This window comes from Chrysemys picta, chromosome 1 (assembly GCF_011386835.1).
Source record: "Chrysemys picta bellii isolate R12L10 chromosome 1, ASM1138683v2, whole genome shotgun sequence".
NCBI lineage: Eukaryota > Metazoa > Chordata > Testudines > Emydidae > Chrysemys > Chrysemys picta.
The window spans coordinates 157,224,363-157,245,073 of NC_088791.1; the positions used below are offsets into that span (position 1 = coordinate 157,224,363).

Here is a 20,711-nt window from a genome sequence, read left to right on the forward strand (position 1 = left end):
ATCTACCACCCATCCACTATGGCTGGGCAAACTAATCCAGGAAGAGAGTATTTTTATGGGTTTTGGATGAAGTTTAGCACTCAAACAGTCTTATATCCTGACTAATAAACAAGAAGGCCATAGCAGACTGTCCCCATGCTCTCTCTGACATATATAGACCTTAAGGCCCAAAGGGAACATCATGATCATCTACTCTGATCTCCTGCACATTGCAGGCCATAGAACCTCATCCCCCATTCCTTCAATAGACCCATAACTTCTGGCTGAGTTACAAAAGCCCTCCAGTCTTGATTTAAAGACTTCAAGTTACAAAGACTCTACCATTTTACTCTAGTTCAAACCAGCAAGTGACCCATGCCCTATGCCACAGAGGGAGACATAAAACCGCCGGGGCTTCTGCCAATCAGACCTGGGGGAAATTTCCTTCCCGATCTCAAATATGGAGAACAATTAGACACTGAGCACGTGGGCAAGACCCACCAGCCAGACACATGGGAAAGAATTCTCTGTAGTAACTCAGAACCCTCCCCACATACAAAGGGGCTGAGAATCCTTTTTATTTACAAGTCTTCTCTAACTAAATTATTTAGAAAGTAAATACTTGGATAAGAGAGTCGTCTACTTTATACTCCCCCTATACATTTTTGTGTAAGAGGGAGATCTCAAGAACATCCTAACGGCCTGCTTGGAACCATCAACCCCAAGTTAAAAAAAAACAATGTTACCATGCTTGCCATCTAGCTCCAAAGCACCATACAAATCATAGATATTAAGCTACATACAAAGAAGAGTGTCACTACAGATCAGAAAAAGTGCCACAGTAAATAGGAAAGAGGACAAAATAAGGGCTGTAGGCTGATCTTTCAATCCAGCTCACTTCAGTCCTTGGAACTCATGGCAGAATCGAGCCAAATGTGCTGCAAGATGAAGTCTTGGTTACTGGGAGAATTAGGTTTCAAATAAGATCTCAGAGAGACTCTCTTTCAGCCCAGCAAGTCAAGACTTTCTTGGTCAAAGGACTTCCAATCCTGACTGAATGATGCAGGCCGGGGAGGAGCTGTTCCATTTTATGTTTCCCTTAATCAGGCACAAATCCAAGCCACTGTAATAATCAAGGTCTTTTGCCACTTCAGAGAAGAGCTGAAACTGACATTTATGGAACTGGATGACTTATTCTCATTCTCAGTTATGATTGAAATGGAACTTGAATTTACGTACATCATGGTTACACAGAGAACTTTTCCTCAACCAATAAAGAGTGCTGATAAAAGACAGGAAGGGATATTTCCAAAATAAGAAGGAAGACGACACATATGAAGAAACCCATATGAAAAACAATCTTTTCTGATTGGAATGTCATCAACTTGAAGTTCACAGTCCTGCCAATGCTTCAGATTGCCACATATGTTTGGGCTACCATTGCAGATATGGTCTATCTGTCATCCTCTGAATACTGCAATGTCATCAAGATTGGCACAATTCAGTTAGCAAACATCTATGAGCCTCCTAGCATTAGTTGGGGTCAACAGATCCTTCCAAGTTTACAGCTGTTTATGTTGGAGACTTCAATAGCCATCATACAGCTACCAATCATCACAAGCACAAAGAGGCACCAATGGAACCTGCACAAAGCCAACTGGGAGAAATACAGCCAGGCACTGGGACAGAGTACTGTAACAATACCACCCCACCACATCCTGATAGAGTGGGCTTACAGGCATTTCTGTAGAGCGATCTACAAAGCAGCCACCAGAGCCATTCCACACAGATATTGCCCTGTGTACATTCCCTGCCTTGAAGAGGCGTGTGCTGCTCTACTCAAGCAGTGAGTCACCTGGTCACCCAGACATGGACAATCACTTAATAGAAGTTTTGAGCTGTGCTCACCAAGCTGGATGAGAGAAAAAAAAACAAAGAACCTGGACTTTACTCATTCCAGCCAGAAATACTGGAGTTTACTTCGTTGCCTTGGAGTTGCCCAGCAACCACTGACACCAAGCTGATCATCTGTGAGTGCTCACCAAGTAGCCAGGCACCTGTTTCACATGGGAAAGACACCCTTGGAAAAAGAAGTGAAGTTTTGAGTCCAGAGAGAGTGGACGGTATTCCAAAGGCAACACAAATCCAGAGCCCTGAACCATTCACAGTTCCAGAATTGGACAGAATGCTAGATAACATCAAGTCTGGCACTGCTGCTGGCTATGACAACATCCTTCCAGAGTTCCTGAAAAATCTTGGCCTGCTCTTGGTTGGCTCAATTCTTCACAAGGGTCACCAATGAAGAAAGACAGACGAAAACCTGGCGCATCTCAAAAGTCATTGGCCTCCCAAAACCACCACCTAGTAAAAACCAGGCATCACTCTACGTGCTGCTTTCTATGTGGCTCAAGATTCTAGAGCATCTAATTTTACAGCAAACACCACCAGAGGTACAAAACACCTTGGATGTCAAGCAAGCAGGCTTTCAACAAGGTCGAAGCACATGTGACCAAGTACTTCCCTAACCACATTCATGCAAAACAGTTTTCAAAGAAACCTTGAAAACAGGCACTATTTTCCTTGACCTCACTGCAACATACCACATGGTGTGGCACATGGGTTTACTTGTTAAAATATCAAGAGTCCTCCCTCCATGGGTTACTGATGCCATCGAACTGCTACTCCAAGACAGACGGTCCAGAGTACATGCGGGTGAGAAAACAAGTGCTTGGAAAAAACAGATGAATGGGTTATCCCAGGGGTCTGTTTTAGCCCCAATCATGTTCCAGCTATACATCAATGATCTATTATCCACCCAGTCATGGAAGTTCATTTATGCAGACATTTGCTGCAGGCTACAGGCTCAGACTTTCTCCGAGCTGGAGAAGACTCTGAGTGAAAATGCTACAACGCTGGTCGACTACTACAAGACTGTCCCTAGAACATTCCACCTCCACCATGCCAATGCTAAAAGAGAACTAAACATCATAACGAATGGCCAGAGGCTGAAGCATACCCAGCATATCGAGGGTGTGACCCTCGACCGAACACTGACATACAACAGCCACCTAAGCAAAGGTCAAGTCATGCAACAACCTTCTCAGCAAATTAGCAGGCTCTTTTTGGGGAGCGGATGCTCCAACCCTAAGGACCTCAGTCCTTGCCATCTCGTACTCAATAGCAGAGTACTGTGCATCAGTAAGGAGTGGGTTGGTACATCCCAACTTGTTGATGTGCAACTCGGCTCAACAATGCGTATCATCACAGGAACTCTCTGACTGACTTATCTTCCATGGCTTCCAGTTCTGAGCCACGTTGCTCCCCCTTACATCGGGGGGAGATTGCAGCTGGCAAGCTGCTTGAGAAGGTATGTGCCAACCCACGATTGCCCTTGTTCAATGACCCTTTTAGCCCAGAAGCCACACATCTTTCATCATGACACCCACTGTGGTTGAGGCTGCCAAGCCAGGACATGACAGCGGAGTCCCTGTGGCAGGAAGACTGGTGCTTTAACACCAACCACCAATCAGTTCCTCATCACCAACCCTACTGCTCACCCGCCTGGCTTCGACCTGTCATGTCATCAGTGGCCCTTTCTGAACCGATTCCGGACCGAGTAAGGCCTCTGTGCAGCCAATCAGCACCATTGGGGTCTTCGAAACAAGCTGCAGCTGCCTTGCAGATCAAACAATGATACACATTGTCAAGGAGTGTCCATTAACCAAAATCAATGGTGGGCTCCAGGAGCTCCACTTGGCCACTAAAAACGCTATTGCTTGGCTCGGCAAATATACAAATGCTATATTAATAAATAAATGCTTCTGAGTTTGTCACTGTCAGCATCACCAAATAAGTCAACAACAATTAAAGAGGAGGAAAGACAGCCTACTAGATCTATCTTAAATAAACCATAAACAGATCAAAAAAACTGCAGAAAGCTTATAAAGAATCTGGATCAGGTACTAGGGAAGATACTGGGACCCACAGGGGAAGAACAAAGAACGTTCGCTCATCCAAGGAACTCATGTTACACTCTAGACAGAAAGGCAGAGATATAGTCCTTACATTTTCCATCATCTCTCATCTTGGGAGAACCTTGAATGAGCATGAACTGACGATGACCCATAATGCTCTTTGGTATTAAATTCTTTGTAATGAGTGGTGGCCTGGAGAATCTGAGGCCTCCAGCATTTCTATGGGCCCATGGAGTGCCTTATGGGGAAAAGATGCAGAAAGATGAAGCAACTGAAAGCTAGAACTGGGCTTGCTTTACCAACATTGACGATTTCTGAATTTTTTTTCCTGTTAATAGAGTAAAATACTAAAAATCAGTCATGACCTACTAAAACTGCATGTGGTTAAAAGAAGACCTTAGCCTTATACCACAGACTTACCTTTCCAAAAAAAGGAAATTAACATGATTGAGTCAACATAAGAACAATGACAACCTTCTGAAAAGAAGGAGGTGAAGTAACAATGGGACAAAGATTCAGAATTCCTCCTAGTTTCTCTGGCTGCTGAGGAATCCCTCCTCATACCATCACTAACAAGATCAATGGCTCATAAGTGCAAAATCCAACCCTTTATTCCCAGTTTTGCACACATATTCCTGCACATTTTTAGGGGAACTGAATTTTAAAAGATATCAAGCATTCGCAGGTATTTTTGAGAAACAACATTCAGCTTAATAAAGTATCACTTAATAAAGTAACACTCTAGTTATGCCAATGGCAAAATAAATTTTTTAAGCTGTTTAGGAAAATTAAAATATGTGGCCTAAATTTAAAAAAAGTGACTATTGAGGTTTAAGAATAAGACACCTTTAAAAGGGGCCTGATTTACAGAAAGTGCTGCATGCCTACCCTCTGGAAGTCACGCCCATTTAAGGTGTCTCAAGTTGGGCACTTACAGATTGATGCAAGCCAAATCACTAATTACTTGTGAAAATGTAGACTTATATTTCTAAAAAGCATACACTTTTCTTTCAAACAATCCTGTCACATAATGAAAATAACTCCTCGTTGTTTAAAATTAGCGGTTCTTCCATCAGTTTTGTCATTTTTTGTAAGATAAACATCAAATTTTGTACATCCCACACACAGGAGGAAGTGCAGCTAAGTAGAATGAATATAGGATAGAGCCAGAAACAGAGTTCCAATCCTGGCTTTACCATACATTTGCTAGAGGACCATGACAGAAGTAACTTTTTGATATATGCACCTACCTCACAAGGATGTTGTGAAAAATAATTAGTTATTGTTTGTAAAGGGTTCAGTGTAAAACATTGTCTTGGTGCTTAGTAATATTTAAAATGGAGCTGAAATTAAGATGGCTATTTTTGCTTAACAAAAAAAAAACCAGCTCCTACCTAAAGCAGAGAGCACCTTATGCCAAGACATCTGTTTCTCCGCCGAATTATCGACGATATGAGCACAGCTCTGGGAACTGTAAATGTTAATAGCTGCTAAGGAGCTAGTTGTCGAACACAACGTAGTTGAGAGTCTCACAAAATAAAACCTTAATTTATTTTAAAATTTCTCAACAATGAAGGGGAGTTAAATAATGCTTTCCAAGTAGATTCCAAAGATTTTAGCCATCAGGTTATAAATTCTATTTTATATTAGGTTAAACTTTGAGCCTGTAGTACTTAAAAATGTCTCTCTAAAGATTATATTGATGACTAAGAAATAATTTAGCATAATTTGGGGTGAGCAAATAAATACTGAAGCAAGTAAGAATTTTACAGCACTGCAAGAGTTTTTGTTTCTTTTGCAGCTTGACAAACTTGTTGAGAAACAGAAAGAAACTCACAAACGAATGCTGGAGCAGCTTTTAATGGCAGAAAAATCACACAGACAGACTCTGTACGAGCTAGAAGATGAGAAGAGGAAGCATACAGAGTATATGGAAAAAAGTGATGAATTTACAAATTTACTGGAACAAGAACGAGAAAGGTAAGGTTGCCTTACATTTGTTAACAAAATGTTACTTAATTCGAAAATGACTTCTGAGTAGCTTTCTACTTTCTTGTTCTGCATTAAGTCTAAGACCAGAAAATATCTCCAAAACAAAATGTTTTGAAAATCATGTATATACAAACCACCAATGTACACAACTCTGTACAGCCGGTGAAGTATGCCAATAAGTTAACAGATCCTCCTCCCAAGCAATTTACAGTTTAATATAACAAGAACAACAAGGAGTCTGGTGGCACCTTAAAGACTAACAGATTTATTTGGGCATAAGCTTTCGTGAGTTAAAACCTCACTTCTTCGGATGCATAGAGTGAAAGTTACAGATGCAGGCATTATATACTGACACATGGAGAGCAGGGAGTTACTTCACAAGTGGAGAACCAGTGTTGACAGGGGCCAATTCAATCAGGGTGGATGTAGTCCACTCCCAATAATAGATGAGGAGGTGTCAATTCCAGGAGAGGAAAAGCTGCTTCTGTAGTGAGCCAGCCACTCCCAGTCCCTATTCAAGCCCAGATTAATGGTGTTGAATTTGCAAATGAATTTTAGTTCTGCTGTTTCTCTTTGAAGTCTGTTTCTGAAGTTTTTTTGTTCAATGATAGTGACTTTTAAATCTGTAATAGAATGACCAGGGAGATTGAAGTGTTCACTTACTGGCTTGTGTATGTTACCATTCCTGATGTCTGATTTGTGTCCATTTATTCTTTTGCGGAGGGACTGTCCGGAACAAGGACATTATACTACAAATCACAGAAAAGTGTGAGTACATTATAAGCTAAATGCAGCATAGAACTGGTGCATCTTTCAAAGTTTTTGAAGGAGGTCAGTGTCAGGACAATACGAAAGCAGGCATGCAGTCTGGAGTGGCGGAAGGAGACAAAGTAAGTATCCAGAAGAGATATAGACAGACTGAAAGGAACAGAGACAGGGTGGAAAAAGGCAGAGAGAAAATTATTAAGAGCTTTGAAAATTAGGAGAAAGCCCTTAAGCACTTTTAGACCTGCAATGGTATCAAAACAAAACTTTCTTTCTAAAATGCAACCCTGAATTGCCACAAACATCTTGCATAAGCACAGTATGAAGATTTTGCACTGACTCTCACAAAGGAAGGAGCAAAAGAGTTTGATGTCATTTACTGTCTTTAAAAAATAACTTTTAAAATGTCCCGCCTCTTTGAAACAGCAATTAACCCAAACATATCCCCAAAAGGTACAGGAAAAAATAATTGAGGAACGTATCCTATTCCCTGCACAACTACTCCAGAAGATATGAGAATATCGTCTCTATTTCCGTTTGCTTAGGAACAGCTTCCAGATGGAAATGTTTGGGTGTGAGAACGTCAAGCCTTTTCTAAACTCACATGATGCATAGATAATTCTTCCTCTGCTTCGCCTGTATAACATCATGTTTCATGTATTTTGGCACTGTTCGCTACTTTCACCCTTCCTGCTGCTGCACCTCTCTCATTCAGGTCTATCACAGACAGCATCCAGGCTTTCTACCAAGGACAAAGCCATATGTATGGACTGCGATTACATATAAATGCTATACACATAACAGGAGAAAAATTATCTTATTCATAGATAAATATAAACAGATGTAGAGGGACACGGAAACAGGAGGCAAAGAAGAAAGAACAGGGTCCCCAGGAGACACACAATGGGCTTTCTCTCCAACCAACATATTGTAAAATGTTGATATATCAGGAGCCAAAACACAAAACAGACAATGTTTTGGTCTACACCCTTCTTCCCAAACACGCACACCTCTCTCAAAAAGCAAGAGAAATTAACTTCCAAGGGCCTGGGCACAATAAACCAAGATACTAAATTAAACAAACTGTCATCAGCTATACCCAAATCAGTGGGAGTGTGCACAGAAAGAAAGCTAAATGCCACAATCCTTGTTTAAAAAAAAAAAGGGGGGGGGGATAAATGTAGGATTAAGAACCTTTAGGAATAATAAATATAATAATAATAAAAAGACTGTAAAAGGTTTACTACTACTATCTGCAGCATTTAGTAATATCTGTCAAGGGAGGAGGAGGGAATTATTGAGGTGACTAATAAGACCTTAGAGAATGTAATACTAGATTTCAGATTAAATCCCAATTTCTGTGTTTTCTTTGGAGAACTCATTTTATGTGGAAAACCCTAAAGGAGTGTGATGTCACATGTTGAGCACAGTCCAAAATGTTTGCCAAGTGATGTTGCCATCAAGATCTCTAAGCAATTGCCTGCCATAATGGGGGGGGGGGAAATCTCACATAAATTAAGGCGAAGCTCCCTTAATATTATGCTGTACAGCTTGATGTTTGAAACACACACACACACACACACAATGACATATTTTTTCCCATTTCAAAACATCTAATTACCAATATTCTGATTACCTGAATTTTGCATTTGGCTTGTGAACAAGCAGAGTTATGTGAAAAGCTTCACACGAAAAGCAATGCCAGTGATTTTGGGCTTTATTTTTTATTCTATTTTTTAAAAAGAAGCCAGTTTTTTGTCAATGCAATTTAACAAATTTTCCACATAAGTAAGAGGCAGCCTTCTCCTTTAAATGTGGAAAGTTATGTAACATTTCTAATATTATTATTTCCGTTTCAAAGCTAAATCCAGAACTTTTGTTTCACTAACTTTCTCTCATGAAATAATTAAACTACAGTGTATGCAAGAAGGTTTAACTTTGGAAGGGTAGCGTGCATGAAAGCCAAATGGGATTATGAATAATACGGGATTATGCATCCAAAATAATACTTGGATCTCTTGGACTCCAATTATGCTGGAGCACTAGAAATTGTCATTGAAATGGTAGTGAGACTAGAGGAATTATCAGTCAGCTGCAGCTCTTACTAATCACTGGGTGCCTTTTATCATCTTCCAATCTCAACAGAAAGCAACTGTCTCCTATTTCAAGGTGCGCAAGAACCAAGAGCTGAAATGATGAGTGTTCAGTGACATTCTTGGTGATGAAACAATCACTTATTTATCAAAAAAATATAAAAAAACACCAGTCTCCATCTTTCCGCTGAGGCAGTTTCCTCAGACATTGCTTTTCTTTTGCAAGCAAACAGAGCTTATGGTTTGATCCTGCAAAATGTTGAGCACGCTGGCCCTGAGCCAACAAATCACTTAAGCATATGTTTAACTTTAATCATCATAGCAGTAGTTTGATTGACTTCATGGGATGGCAACAAGACTATTTGTAAATTGCCACCATCAGAAGTTTAGGCTTGCAAGAAGACTAACGCTAGCTCTCTAGATGTGGAAACCCATGTTGGATGGACTTTCAACAACATTGGCTGCTAAAATCTTTAGTTTTTTGTTGTTATTTTTTAAATCTCCTTTCTTGTTGCCATCCTATGACAACCACTCCATGGCCTTCTCTCATTAAGAAATACAAAATGGTTTCCAAATTGCATCTTGATGGTTAACATCCCCTTTCTGAGATTTACTGTAAGTATTTGTAGACACATGTTGAATTTATTTTTCCGGGGTTGTTTTGCTTTTTGTTTTTTAACTGCTGCTAGTTTGTTAGTGACAGGAGGAAAAATTAATACTTTCATTACCTTTATTCATTCACAGTCACATGTGCCAATTTTATATTAAACTTATTTTACTTATTAAAAACATAATAAAATAAATAAAGGAACAGGAATTATTGCAAATGCTGCAATAAATTTAACTATTGCAATGAGTAAATGCTGGTTTTTCTTTCTTTATTTTTTAAAACACAGCCCACTGTATAACACATTGCTCTTTGCAATTCTTACCAGCCAAAAAAAACAAGCAGAGTTTTTTTAAGACTATCGGGGCCACTGGGCAACAGGGTGGGGACAATGGACAGTAACTGGAAATGTCTTTCCCACATATAAGCACAAAGTATAACCTGTATGTGCCCTGGCCAAATAGGAATGAATTGGTATTTGTAATGAAAGAGGTGCCGGGGCTCAAGCAATTTGGTGCCAGGGCTCAAGCATTTTTTTTTTACTTTCATAACTGATGCGGTAAGCCCAGAGGTGCTGGGGCTATGAACTGCCAAGCCTAAAGGTGCCGGGGCTGAGCCCCGGCAAGCCCTGGCACAAATTAAGCACGGATTGGCATGAATTCTAGACTCCTGGCAGGGAGTAAGTCGTTGTCTTATGCCTGCAGAGGAAGGGTGCTGTTTTTTTCTACTGGAGCCTCCAGAATAGGTAGAGTTAAGGTGGATTTGATTTAAATCAAACTGATTTACTAGTCAGGAAGACTCGATTTAATCATAGATTTCTACATAAAAGTGCATTCTTGTTGGTTGTTATAACCTTAACACATATTCTTCACAATTCAGAGATAGATGTAGGTTTCATTTTTAGAAGATACACACTATACATTTTTAAAGTGATTTATTTTGAAAACTTTTCAGATTAGTTTTACAGCTATATCAGAAAATGAATGATTGTTTGGTTATTTCATTTACCAAAGGTAATTGAAGCAGATATTTATGAAGTCACTGGGAGGTGAACTATCTCCAATTCAACAGGTCAATCACTAGTATTTGGAGGATTTTCTTGCCATGCCGAATTAGGAGGAGAACATCACCAGAGAGATATTTAAATTGTTTTACTGAACTAAAACAACAACGTTATGTATTCTGGATTTTTTTCTTCAACAGCAAACGTATAATATTTTAACAAAACAAGCATATGAATTTTTTAATTTAGTTAAACATTCAAGTTTTTAAAAGTCGGGTTTGTTTTTGTTAAAATTGTTTTTAACTAAATAGTTAAATGAAATATTTAAAAAAAAAAAAATTGACTATGTCAGCCAGGTCAACATGAGAAACTTATAATATTGGCTTCTGCAGCTAACTCGGTCGTCTTCACCTTCATTTTCCTGTTTGTTCATAATCTGGAAAAGAAAAACAAGCTTTCCTGCTTTTTCAGGTCCCAAACTATTTCTCAATTTGGAATGAATTAGTCCAAAGGAAGAAAATATTCTTTCTACACCACCAGAAGAAGCTACTGCTGTTAAAAGTGAGATTATCACTTCTCTGAATCCAAGTGCTTAACTGACTTCCACCAGTTCACTGGTGTGACTTTCTTTAAAACATCATCAACAAACATATATTTCTTGAATGGTTCTTATTCCCAAACTGGGTCTCTTTTATGGCCTGCTGCCATTATAGGTTTTCCCTTCTAGTGAGAGACTGGTATGGTAGATCTCAAATCAATGAAGGCTACACTCAGAAAGACCTCAAGACTTTTGCAATATGCTGCTCAAACAGTTTCACTTTTGTTTCTACTGTCTGTCCCTCCTGTCTCAGATCTATCTCCAGACTTCTCCTTGTCCAAATCTATTCCGCCCCCAATAATCTTCTATTCATTGAACTTTTTGAAACTTTGCACTTTTAGAGAGGTAAGGGATTGACTCTGTGTATACAAATTTGCAGAGGGACAATAGGGTTGAGGTTTGTTATTTCTCACCTCTATATATTATTTATTTTAAAACATTTTTGCTGTTAACTAGCATGTTATCTCTGGAGCCACAAATCTACAGTTTGAGAACTGCAAAACTAAGCATCTCTGATGCTATCTTCTAGACCAAGGGTCTCAAACACGCAGCCCACGGGATGCATCCTGCGGCCTACCAAGCTCCCCTGCACCCCGTCCTCCCCGCCCCCCGGAGTTATTTCCTGCAGCCCACCAAGCTCCCCTCCTCCCCCCTGCAGCGCACTGCGTCCCTGCTCCTCCGCCTACCTCCCAGTGCTTTCCCGCCACCAAACAGCTGTTTGGCAGGCTTAGGACTTTCCAGGAGGGAGGGGGAGGAGTGGGGACGCGGCACACTCAGGGGAGGAGGTGGAGAAGAGGCGGGACCGGGATTTGGGGAAGGGTTTGGAATAGGGCCAGGGAGGGGGCGCAGTTGGGGCAGGGACTTTGCGGAAGGGGTTGGAATGGGGGTGGGAAAGGGGTGGGAAGAGGCGAGGAAGGGGCGGGGCCTCATGGAAGGTTTCAGTGATGCCACCCTTGGGCCAATGTACTAGTCCTCATGAGGCCCTCGTGATAATTTGAGTTTGAGATTCCTGTTCTAGACTGAGCACTGAGTCCCATTGGGTAGATAGAAAGATTAACCTAAATAATCTATACAGAAGCCCCTGGAACCCCATAAGATTGGGTCCCTAATCCATGAACTATTGGAATTCATTTACAAAACTTTTCTTAAACATTACATGAATATATTGTCTCATACTATAGAATTAAAATTTATAATCCCTAGTCCATGATGAGATATCTTTGAGCTATAATGTATCTTAATTAAAACTATCTTTAGATAGGTCTTTTCCCCTCAAAAAGCATTTTATCAAAAAATCCGATTTAAATAAAAAAAAATCCTATTTTTTTTTTAATCATTGATTTTTATTCACCCTGGGTAGAGTCCATTCTGTCACCACAAGATCTCTGCTGAAAGTTGTCTGTATGGAGACTGGATGCAGGCCCAATGCTGAAGGCAGTAATGAGCCATGCAGCTGCAGTTATTACTATTAAAAAGGGCAGCATCTGCACAACTGCAGCACAAAAGCTGTGGGGCTTGTTTACAGGCCACTGCAGGCAAAACATAAGATTAAGGATTAAGGGGGATTGCTACTTTGCGCCTCTAAAACCTAAGCGTCTGGGATTTGACTGAGGGTTTGGCTGCATGGGCATCTTTTTCTCCTGACCATCCTCCCTCCCCATTTTACATCTTATCTTCATATTGCATTTCTCCTTTTTCCCATTCCCTATTGCTACAATATTTTACTTCACATCTACAATGTGCTCAGGGCTGTACAAGGCTGAAAAAGACAGTCTAGTCTAGAAGAGTTTACAGTCTAAAAAAAAGCCTTTTTCTTTATTTTCCTCTTATATGAAGAGGATCTGATGCGAAGGTGAGGGTAGTGGGGAGGAAAGAGCATGAAGGCACAGATGTGCATTCCATGCTTCCATACTGAAAGAGAGAGGGGAAAAACAGCAAGGAATGCGATAGACATCCACTCTGACTGACAGTCCTTATACCTCCTTTGCTTCCTTGTAGGTGGAAACACACCACTTGTGTCAGGAAATGTAGTAGAAGAGGAGAGTTGCAATAAAATCAGCAAAGCACAAAGCTTTCTAACATGTAGATTAAGTAGCAGATAATATAAGCTGTAGAAGTCCAAGAAGAAATATCCAGTTGCCTAAATACATTTAACTACACTCAGCATATTTATAATTATATTAAATAATGATAAAGGCGATTATTTTACAAAGTATCATCACACACATTATAGTGTGAAACAAGTTCTGTTTTCTGGTTCAGTTTGTTCATGTTGTAAAACAACATACATGCCGTAAGATGGAACATCAAATCCACAGTAGCGGTATTTATGTTATGGATATTATATACTTCAGTTGCATAAAGGAGTGTAAACAATTTTTTTTAAATATACATTGTACTTACATGGTACTTTTTTGTCTGCAGAGCTCAAAGTAATTTAGAAGGCAAGTAAGCACAGTTATTCCCCGTTTTACAGATAGTGAAAGGAAGATGAGGCTAGGGTGACCAGATAGCAAGTGTGAAAAATCGGGATGGGGTGGATGGTAATAAGTGCCTATATAAGAGAAAGCCCTGAATTTCAGGACTCTCCCTACGAATATCAGGACATCTGGTCACCCTAGCTGAGGCACGAATGGCTGAGAGTGACTTGCCCAAGGTCACACTGCAAGTCAGTCGCAGAATTAGTAATAAAACTAGTTCTTTAGACTCAGAGTTCTGTCCCCTATCCAGATTTGTGCACACGCTGGCTGGTCTGTTGCCACATCACTCACGGCATAACCATTTGCTACTACACGCAATATGATTAATCAAGTGGGTGCAGTTTTACAAAAAGATCAGGCAGTTTGATTAAAAAGCCTGAAGAGTTTTAAAAAAGCCAGTTATAAGAAATGTTAGGTTTTCATTCTAGCATTGATTAAAACCCCACAAGGTTATATGTACTAGCCAGTGAAGAAGAGCACACTCACATATGACATATACAATTAGGACATTTTCAGCTCCACGATCACAATTACTACTACACTTATTTGAGAAAGATCTGTTGAGTATCAAGTGTAATGGCTTTTAGCATGAACTTCCGGGGGGAGGTGGGGGTGGGGAGAGGCTGCAAGAAAGTTTCTCAGATCCCCAAAGCTCTATTACAAGAGCAGACTCTCGGCCTACACAGGCTTGGAACTCTGGAGAATCCTAGAGAAGGGTCAAGTCCAAGCCCCTGGCATACAGCTATTTGATTGGTATGCCTTCATGCATCAAGGGGAAGAAGAATACCTCACAGTTCCTATTGTTAGACATGGAAGGAACAGAAGAATAGGTCCTTTCTCCTACATTTATGACCACCACATTTAACCTGTCACTGCCTGGTCAGACGACATCCATACCCATCTACTGAAAGATGTGAAACTTTTTCTCTGTGCAGTCTAGTCTTTCCTCAGCTATTTTTCACTTGAATTAAATAGAAAAAAGAACAAAAATAAGTTACTGTCGTTTTTGTGGCACCCCAATAAAAAACATCAATTAAAAAAATCCAATATAAAATTAAATCAGATTATGGTATGCAACAGATACCTATACAATATTTAATTCCAGCAAAGTTATAGAAATGTTTTATATAGTTGTGCACTAATAGTTAGTGTCTGTATTTAAGTGACAGGTGAAGTGATTGACTATCAGACTATATTGACACAGTTATTCAGTACAGCTTGCAAAGCCATTCGGAATCCATTTAGACAAAAAGGTACTATACACTGTAAATGTAAGATCAGGTTTATTGTCTTTAATTTTGACATATTCAAGAGACACTTTATATGGTATAAAAATACCATACGGTATCTCTTACACTGGAGAATCCACTATCCTACAACAGTTGCCACAATTCATATTTTCATTTTAAACAAATTCATCTTCTTAGGTATTCTAAGAAGCATGACACTGTCTATATAAAATGTTACAGCAAAAGTAAACACTTTTGACTTATTTATTCTACATGTGTAACCAGCAGTTTTTAATTTCATGCACACTAAACTATTGTTGTAGATTGCATTGTACTCAAATGCAATCATTTCCTTTCGGATTTCTGGCAATGGGTTATATATTACATATGCCTGAGACTATGTCTTGCAAGTTGTGAAATGGATGCCAGATCTCTATTCATTTGACCTTTTTCATGGGTATCTAGTGTTTGTAGGTGGATGAGTGAGACCCACCACAAACACAACTTTAGAATTGTAATTCTATACAACACCCCTATGGGATAGGCCTACTACTAATACCACTGAGGCATAAAGACAAGTTCCAGGAAGTGATGCACACAGATTAATTACCTCATGCTAGTATATGAAAAACTGTGTACCATTACAGAGCATAACTTTCAACAGATGTTGTGAAGCTAAAGTCTTGTCAAAATCCACATGATTCAAAGGTTTTCACAAAGTTCCTTGAGCATAATGCAGGGTTAAAATAATGATATAAATACTTTATCTTTTTTTAAGTGAAAGTAAAATCAAAGAAAGTAAAAAGTCAGAGGTAGAAGAGCTTTTTGACATGTATTAAGAACTCATTTTTCTGTATGTTAGATTAAAATAATTAAACCAATTTCTTCAAAACACAAACCACAAACACACACAATTAACTGCCTTCACAATCAGTGTTAAAGCAACAGAAAAGCATTCATTAATTCAGTGTTATTTTAAAATGTTCTACCTATTACAAATTTGGAGACAGATCCAAGGACTGTAAGCCAAGTTCATTTCTGATGTACCTCACTGAAGCCAGTGAAGTTAGAGACAGGAATTAGGCTGATATTTATTTATTTATTTAGATTTTTGAATAATTAAAAAGATGCTTGTCTACAGCGCTAGACATCCTGAAATCAATTAAAACCATAGACAACATTGCACAATACAAGGAAAGACCTCCATCCGCTTAAAACCTTAACAAAATAAACAAACCAAAACCTCATTTCACCTCAGACCAAATGTCATGCCCTCTATTCTGCTATCCTCCCCACATGGCTGGGAAAACAGACAAGCTTTGTAGCATGCCCTAAAGGTCAATGGATTTAGACTGTTTCAGACCAAGGAAGGGGAGTGAATTTGTAAGTCATGTGGCCCTCACAAAGACTGCCTTGCTGATAGCTCCAACCAATGATTGCAACCATGGGTAACTGCCCAAGGAGAAAGATGGTCTTTCTAGTTGGCAGGTACCAAAATATTTAGGGCTTCATAAAACACCACCAACTCCACACACTCTACCTGGAACTTAAACAGCAACCAGCGCAGATCACTGGGCACTGGTATAATGCATTTCTCGCAAGATGCTACCTTCACCAATCAGGTATTCACATTCTGCATCACTTTAAGCTGGTAAATTATAGAGGTGCAATGCTGTCACTATAGTTAAGGTTGCGTCAATACTTCCTCTTAAAAGTCAACATTTCTGAGGCCTGGTCTACACTACAGGGTTAGGTCGAATTTAGCCGCTTTAGGTCGATTTAAAAATGACTGCATCCACACAACCAACCCTGTTCCGTCAACCTAAAGGGCTCTTAAAATCGACTTCTGTACTCCTCCTGGACGAGGGGAGTAGCGCTAAAATCGACTTTGCTGGGTCGAATTTGGGGTAGTGCGGATGCAAATCAATGGTATTGGCCTCTGGGAGCTATCCCAGAATGCTCCATTGTGACCACTCTGGACAGCACTTTGAAGTCCGATGCACTAGCCAGGTACACAGGAAAAGCCCCGGGAACTTTTGAATTTCATTTCCTGTTTGTTCAGTGTGGCAAACTCAGCAACACTCAGCAGCACAGGTGACCAGGCAGTCCCCCCAAAATCGTAGAGCATAGAATGTTTCTATGCTCTCCCTATCATCTCCGTCCCTGAGGTTTTCGCAAATTAGAAGACAAAAAAACGCATTCGCGATTACATGTTTTCCAAGCTCATTCAGTCCTCCCGCACTGATAGGGCACAGCTTAATGCATGGAGGCATTCAGTGGCAGAGGCCAGGAATGAATTAAGTGAGCAGAAGAGCGGAGGCAGGACACGATGCGGAGGCTAATGGGGGTGCAAACAGACATGAAGAAGTGTCTGTTGGGGGTGCAAACGGACATGATGAAGCGTCTGTTGGAGCTGCAGGAAAGCCAACAAGAACACAAACCCCCGCTGCATCCACTGTATAACCACCTGCCCTCCTCCCCATGTTCCATAGCCTCCTCACCCAGATGCCCAAGAACGTGGGGGGGGAGGCTCCAGGCACCCAGCCACTCCACTTCAGAGGATGGCCCAAGCAACAGAAGGCTGTCATTCAAACAGTTTGATTTTTAGTGTGGCTACAATAAGCAATGTGGCCTTATCCTTCCCTCCTCCCCAACCCCACCCAGGCTAACTTGTCCGTTATCTCATTTTTTTTTTAATTAATAAAGAAAGAATGCATAGTTTCAAAACAATAGTTACTTTATTTCGAAGGGGGGGAGGGTGGTTGGCTTACAGGGAATTAAAATCAACAAAGGGGGCGGGTTTGCATCAAGGAGAAATACACACAACTGTCACACCGAAACGTGGCCAGTCATGAAACTGGTTTTCAAAGCCTCTCTGATGCGCAGCACACCTTGCTGTGCTCTTCTAATCGCCCTGGTGTCTGGCTGCTCAAAATCGGATGCCAGGCGATTTGCCTCAACCTCCCACCCCGCCATAAACATCTCCCCCTTACTCTCAACAGCTTTTTTTTTTTTTAATGGACCACACAGCAAGCAGCAATAACAATGGGAATGTTGGTTGCACTGAGGTCTGCTGCTGTGTAGCAATGCCAGCTGCTGCAGGTGCTTCTGTGTTGAATGCTTGGAGGTCTGGGTAGGGCAAGATACCTCGGCCAAGGCAAAAGAGCAAGAGCCCTGGAGCCGTTACATGTGTCAACCACAGAAGTGCTATGGGGTGTTACAGCGTCAACCGGACTGGAATGTACGGCTGCAAGACTTCTTCACCAGCGACAAAGGACAGGAATATGATGCACCTAAAATCTAAAAAGACCCGCACATTTCCCAGAGTCACTACCCTTGGTAACCGAACGTCAATGATTGCATTGGCTACTTGGATCACAGCAGCCCCCACAGTAGACTTGTCCACAACAGCAGCGGTGACGGTGAGCTGAGCGGGCTCCATGCTTGCCGTGGTATGGCATCTGCATGGGTAACCCAGGAAAAAAGGTGCGAAATGATTGTCTGCCGTTGCTTTCACGGAGGGAGGGGCAACTGATGACAAGTACCCAAAACTACCCGCGACAATGTTTTTGCCCCATCAGGCATTGGGAGCTTAACCCAGAATTCCAATGGGCGGCGGAGACTGCGGGAACTGTGGGATAGCTACCCACAGTGCACTGCTCCGTAAGTCGATGCTAGCCACGGTAGTGAGGACGCACTCTGCCGACTTAATGCGCTTAGTGTGGACATACGCAATCGACTGTTTAAAATCGATTTCTAAAAATCAGCTTCTATAAAATCAACCTAATTTCATAGTGTAGACATACCCAGAGTCCTCTAAAATTGACACGCTTAACTGGTTTCCTTTTAAATTTGGTGTGTGCCTCAGGAGGATGCAGGGTAGGGTTAGTGAACCAAATATGGGCCTATTTGAGCTATTGGTTGTGGAGATATAAACATCACCCTCACCCCTGAACAGCCATTTTTCAAAAAGTTTCTAGGCAGGGTTTTGTTTTTTTGTTTTGCTCAGAGCTAGAGCTCAAACTATCACTGTAATGAGGGCCAAATTGGTCTCACTCAGTCAGGTAAGGTAGTGCATGCCATTAAGTCTTTGGGGGACCCAAATTGTGAATAGCTTAAAAGAAAATGGTCACTTCTTCGCTCACACAGATGTGCAGGCTGGAAGGATTACAGCACACCTGCACCAATAAAGAAAAACAAAACAAAACACAAGAGGGTTTCTATGAAGCCACTTTAAGGTTGCCTGTGTAGAGTGACGAAGTTTGAGGCCAAAATGGACCACTAGATCATCTAGTCTGACCCCATCACAAGCCAACGCCGCCGCCACCACCACCCTCCCTCCCACCGCCAACAACCAAAATTAGACCAAAGTATTACAGACCACATGAAGTTTGACTATTATGTTCCACAGGCATAGGAGGGACTAAAGTGCACCAGTGCCCGAGGTTCCTGCAAAGGCAGGGAAATGGCTAAGTGACGTACACCCAGATGATCCTGGCAAGTGACCCACATCTTCAAGGAAGGCAAAAAAACCCCTCCCAGTATCATTGCCAATCTGACTTGGAGGAAAATTCCTTCCCGACCCCAAATATGGCCATCAGTTAGACCCAGAGCATGTGGGCAAGAACCAGCCAACCAAGCACCTGAAAGAGAGAATGCTTGGTGCCACCTCAGAGCCTGGGTCCATCCCACCGAATGTCCCATCTCCAGCCATAGACATCCCTGATGCTTCAGAGGAGGGAGTTTAAAAAATAAATAAAAAACACACAGGATACTTTTTCTGAGGGAGAGGCTGAGGGGGGAATCCCTTCCTGACCTCTGCAGGTGGCTGGCTGAAACCTTGAAGCACTAGCTTTTAGGAACATAAGACAAATGGAAAGTGAGCCCCATGGCGTTGATGCCTGCCCCCTCACTCCGGCATCACAAGCAACCCCATCATACAATTGCACTCCTAAATTTCTTCATCTCTCTTTTAAAACTAATTAAACTGTTTGCCCCCACAACTCCTATCAGGAAGCTGCTCCAGAACCCCACCATTCAGTTGGTTAGAAATCTTCTAATTTTCAGGCTGAATTTGTTCATGACTAGTTTATAGCCATTTGTTCTCATGCCAACATTGTCCTTCAGCTTAAATAGATCTTTACCCGCCCTGGTATTTGCCCCTGCTGGCTTGAGGGAACGGGCTGATGCCACTGCCCTAGTGAACATCCCGCCACTGACATTTCAAGTCTGAACCTTTGCATATCTGTGCAATAAAGATATAATAACTCATGTGGCTTGCTGCAAGTTGTCTCTGTTACAACATTTTTATTTTCTGGAGTGGTTTACTATGAACACAGCAGAATAGTCAGCACCCGGCCTAAAAACAATTTTTGTTATACTGGGTGGGGAGCAGGAGGGGTGAGATAGGAAGTGGTGATGTGGCTGCCGAGGTGTTGGGCAATGAGTAGGGTGACCAGATTTCCCGATTTTATAGGGACAGTCCCGATTTTTGGGTCTTTTTCTCATATAGGCTTCTATTATGTCCCACCTGCGTCCCGATTTTTCACATTTGCTATCTGGTCACCGTACTGAGGATGGGTGGTAGGCAAGCCTTGGGATTGGTTGTTTGAGAAAACATGTATTTTACTAGTTCCTGGGTGATCGGGGAGGGGGAAGGTGTGCAAGTGGCTACTTTCCTGATCTAAGGGCAGATTAATGTGGTGCTTCCAAAAATACATTGTAGAGGATGTTTGAAACTGATAGTGTGGATAGGTTGGGTTGGGATTTTTTTGTCCTTTAATAGTGTTAGATGGAATCCTGTAGGTGAGAGTGAATGGGGTCTGAAAGGAAGTGAAGAATTTGTACATTTCAGAAATTCTAGTGCTTGCACAGTAAAGGTATGTGTGTTACCGGGGCATATAGAGGCATTGCTGAAAGAGAGCAGAGTTAAGTTTGCAAGGGCAACCTTATTTGTGCACTTCCAGGTTTTCAGAATTTTGAGTTTTCTTC

The 20,711-nt window shown here is 41.2% G+C and overlaps 2 protein-coding genes across 12 annotated transcripts in view; one reads left to right on the top strand and one right to left on the bottom strand.

The window, feature by feature from the left end:
* Positions 1 to 20,711, bottom strand: part of CMSS1 (cms1 ribosomal small subunit homolog) — a 363,702-nt gene that overhangs the window by 245,307 nt on the left and 97,684 nt on the right. The window lies entirely within an intron of this gene.
* Positions 1 to 20,711, top strand: part of FILIP1L (filamin A interacting protein 1 like) — a 303,273-nt gene that overhangs the window by 190,474 nt on the left and 92,088 nt on the right. For 4 of the 9 annotated variants that reach the window (XM_005283529.5, XM_005283533.5, XM_024100355.3 and 1 more), the window contains 2 exons: positions 5,755 to 5,933; positions 6,669 to 6,713. In XM_005283529.5, the coding sequence (XP_005283586.2) occupies positions 5,755 to 5,933; positions 6,669 to 6,713 (224 nt within the window). The other 5 variants (XM_065587585.1, XM_005283531.5, XM_065587606.1 and 2 more) reach the window with 3 other exon arrangements.